The sequence below is a fragment of the Poecilia formosa genome, unplaced genomic scaffold (assembly GCF_000485575.1).
Source record: "Poecilia formosa unplaced genomic scaffold, Poecilia_formosa-5.1.2 Scaffold360, whole genome shotgun sequence".
Lineage (NCBI taxonomy): Eukaryota > Metazoa > Chordata > Actinopteri > Cyprinodontiformes > Poeciliidae > Poecilia > Poecilia formosa.
Window position 1 is genome coordinate 334,194 of NW_006800299.1, and position 3,266 is coordinate 337,459.

At 51.0% G+C, this 3,266-nt stretch overlaps 1 protein-coding gene across 1 annotated transcript in view; it reads left to right on the forward strand.

Moving 5' to 3' along the window:
* cdc42bpb (CDC42 binding protein kinase beta (DMPK-like)) overlaps positions 1-3,266 on the forward strand; it is a 25,638-nt gene that overhangs the window by 20,384 nt on the left and 1,988 nt on the right. Inside the window, exons 30-35 of the mRNA XM_016662121.1 lie at positions 59-413; positions 1,086-1,183; positions 1,265-1,349; positions 1,421-1,538; positions 1,963-2,080; positions 3,005-3,113. Coding sequence (XP_016517607.1) covers positions 59-413; positions 1,086-1,183; positions 1,265-1,349; positions 1,421-1,538; positions 1,963-2,080; positions 3,005-3,113 — 883 coding nt within the window. The remainder of the gene's footprint in view (positions 1-58; positions 414-1,085; positions 1,184-1,264; positions 1,350-1,420; positions 1,539-1,962; positions 2,081-3,004; positions 3,114-3,266) is intronic.

The following is a 3,266-nucleotide window of genomic DNA, read 5'->3' on the forward strand; positions in this document are numbered from 1 at the left end:
GTCGCCGGCGCGGCCCGACCCGGCCCGGCCCGTTCTAAACCCTGGTTCCGCCCCGCAGGTCCAGTGCTACGAGATCAGCCGGGCGAAGCCGTACCACAAGAAGCTGTGGGAGGTGCAGGCGCCGGGGACGGTGCAGTGGCTGGGCATGCTGCGGGACCGGCTGTGCGTCGGATACTCGTCCGGCTTCGCGCTGCTGGCGCTGCAGGGCGAGTCGTCGCCCATCAGCCTGGTGAACCCGGCCGACCCGTCCCTGGCCTTCCTGGCCCAGCAGCCCATGGACGCGCTGCACGCCCTGGAGGTCGGCGCCGGCGAGGTTCTGCTCTGCTTCAGCCAGCTGGGCGTCTACGTGGACGGGCAGGGCCGGCGCTCCCGGACCCAGGAGCTGATGTGGCCGGCGGCGCCGCTGGCCTGCTGTAGGTCCACCTGATGATGATGATGTCATGTTGCTGTTTTCACATCATTTTCCAGTAACATAACAATAACAGATTATCAGCGATCAATAAACTACATTATGATGAATATTTAACACTTTCAAAGTAAATAAACAAACTGAGTCGCTGTAAACGACCAAACTAAAGATTTTATCATCCAGGTTTTGGTAGAAAAGAAAAATGATAAATTAATCAAATGGAAATTATTGATCTGGTTGTAATTCATTGAGCTGTTAATTAATTTATTGCTTATTGTAACAGGCCTGTTGCTGCTCTTAAAGGGCCGGAATACACTGATAAAACCCTTAAAATATTAATAACTGTCTGCTTCCAACAAGTAAAATTAAATATTAATGAACATCTTTTCACATCCATCCCATCTCCAGGATTTCAGATTAGTTTTTCTGATGATGATTTAGAAATATTGGCAAGTCATTTTTCTACATATTGACTGTAAATGACATTTTGTCAGCAGCTTCACACATAAAAAGATTAAAAATGACAAAATAACTCATGATATACGGTTTAAGACTATAACGGGAAGTTCTTTGCAGTTATTAGAATCTGAGGGTTGATCAGCAGAGTGAGTCAGTGAAACATGGTGGTGGCAGTATCATGCTGTGGGATCGTTTCATTCCTGTCTTTGGTCTTTAGGTTCGAACTCGTCCCACCTGACGGTTTACAGCGAGTACGGAGTGGACGTGTTCGACATCCACACCACCGAATGGGTCCAGACCATCTCCCTGCGCAAGGTAACCAATCAGGGCTCAGCCAATCAGGGCTCAGCCAATCAGGGCTCAGCCAATCAGCACTGACCGTGGCTCTCTCCCCAGTTCCGCCCCCTGAACGCTGAAGGAACGCTGAACCTGCTGAGCTCTGAGCCGCCTCGCCTGGTTTACTTCAGCAACGCCTCTTCAGGTAAAAACACAGAACCAGAACCGGGAACAGGACCAGAACCGGAACCGGCTGACGGTTCTCTGTCTTGGCAGAGGGAGACCTCACCATCCCGGAGACGTCGGACCACAGCAGGAAGCTGATGGTTCGGACTCGCAGCAAGAGGAAGTTCCTGTTTAAGGTTCCAGAAGAGGAGCGGCTCCAGCAGAGGAGGTGAGTCGGATCCTCAGAACCAGGAAAAGTTCTATTGATTGATTAATTCCCCCTGATGCTCTCTATCTGCACCAAGTGTTGAACTGAAATCTGTCAAAATGACAGACAGTCGTCAGGTTTTCCATCAAACCTGACGGAAAACCTGACGTCATCAGGTTTGACGTACAATTAAAAACAGTATGGAGTTTTTAATTGACTCCATACTGTCAATTAAAAACTGACAGTATGGAGTTAAAGTGACGGCTGCCATGAAGTGAGATGCAGGGAAACTTCCTCTGCTGTGTTTTCATCACCGTTCAGATAATGAACGAGTGAGGAAGCTGGTCAAGCCCCGCCCCTCTGCTTCCTGTAAAGCTGGTTAAGCCCCGCCCCTCTGCTTCCTGTAAAGCTGGTTAAGCCCCGCCCCTCTGCTTCCTGTCGTCAGGGAGATGCTGCGGGACCCAGAGCTCCGGTCCAAGATGATTTCCAACCCGACCAACTTCAACCACGTGGCCCACATGGGACCAGGAGACGGCATGCAGGTCCTGATGGACCTCCCCCTGGTAACGCCTCTTCCTCCTCTCCTTCCTTTTCTTCCTCCTCCTCCTCCTCCTCCTCTTCCTCCCTGCATGGCATGTTCTCCTCTCACAGCTCTGGTCATCACTGACTCCTCCTCTGTTCTTTCCTTCCTCCTCTTCCTCCTCCTCCTCTTCCTCTCTGTTCAGGTCGGTGACCTCACCTCCCTCTCTCCCTCCCCGTCTCCTTCTCCCTCCTCCTCTTCCTCCCGTCACACCCTCATCTCCCCCCCCTCCAACTTTGAGCACATCTATCACATGACGTCGGCATCGGCCGGCGCCTTCTTGCAGAAGGAGGCCTCCTCTTCCTCCTCCTCCCAGCAGAGCCTCCTGCAGCCTTCCTCCTCCTCCTCCTCTCCCTCCATCTCCTCTCTGGGAAGGGTAGGCAGCTGCTCTCTTCCTCCTGCAGCTTCAGGAAAACAACAAACTCAGAGTTCCCACTGATTGAAGGTGACTTGAACGCAGCAGCCTGATTTCTACCTGCTGCAGCGTTCGCTGGGTCGCCATAGCAACGGGGATGAAGAACTGATCTGTGCTCCGGTTCTGAACCTGTTCACCTCAAAACAACCCAGAATTTAGTTCATCTGCTTTATTTTTAGATATTTTACATAATTTTCCAGCCCCCCATATTTTACTTTAATTGTCCAATTAAAGCTGAGTTTAATAAAAAACAAGATTTTAACAAAGAGCTTTTATTGAACCATTAATGTGCCTGAAATATAAATAATCCATGGAAACGGATCAAATTATTACCAGATTTTGTTGCTTTTATATTTAAACCTTATTTTTATTTTGCGCCTCAGAGTTGCTGCTGGAGCCCAGCCTGGATTAATAATCCAGATTATTAATATTTAAGCAGCAGCAGGCTGAGCTGTCGGGTCAGTCAACGCGTCTCTTTGGTTCTGTGTTCAGAGCGTGATGCCGTCCGGCCAGGACGACCCAATCAGAGACAAGCCCCGCCCACTGTCCAGTATCTCCCGGCAACACAGGAGCAAGTCGCACATCACGCGCACGGCGTCAGGTGAAAACCCGCCGGGTCGACCCGGGTCACAGCGGCAACGCAGAGTAAAATAGCAACCAGAGCTGCGTTGCTCAGCTGCGTTGCGTTGCACAGCTGTGCTGCGTTGCTCAGCTGCGTTGCGTTGCTCAGCTGCGTTGCGTTGCACAGCTGTGC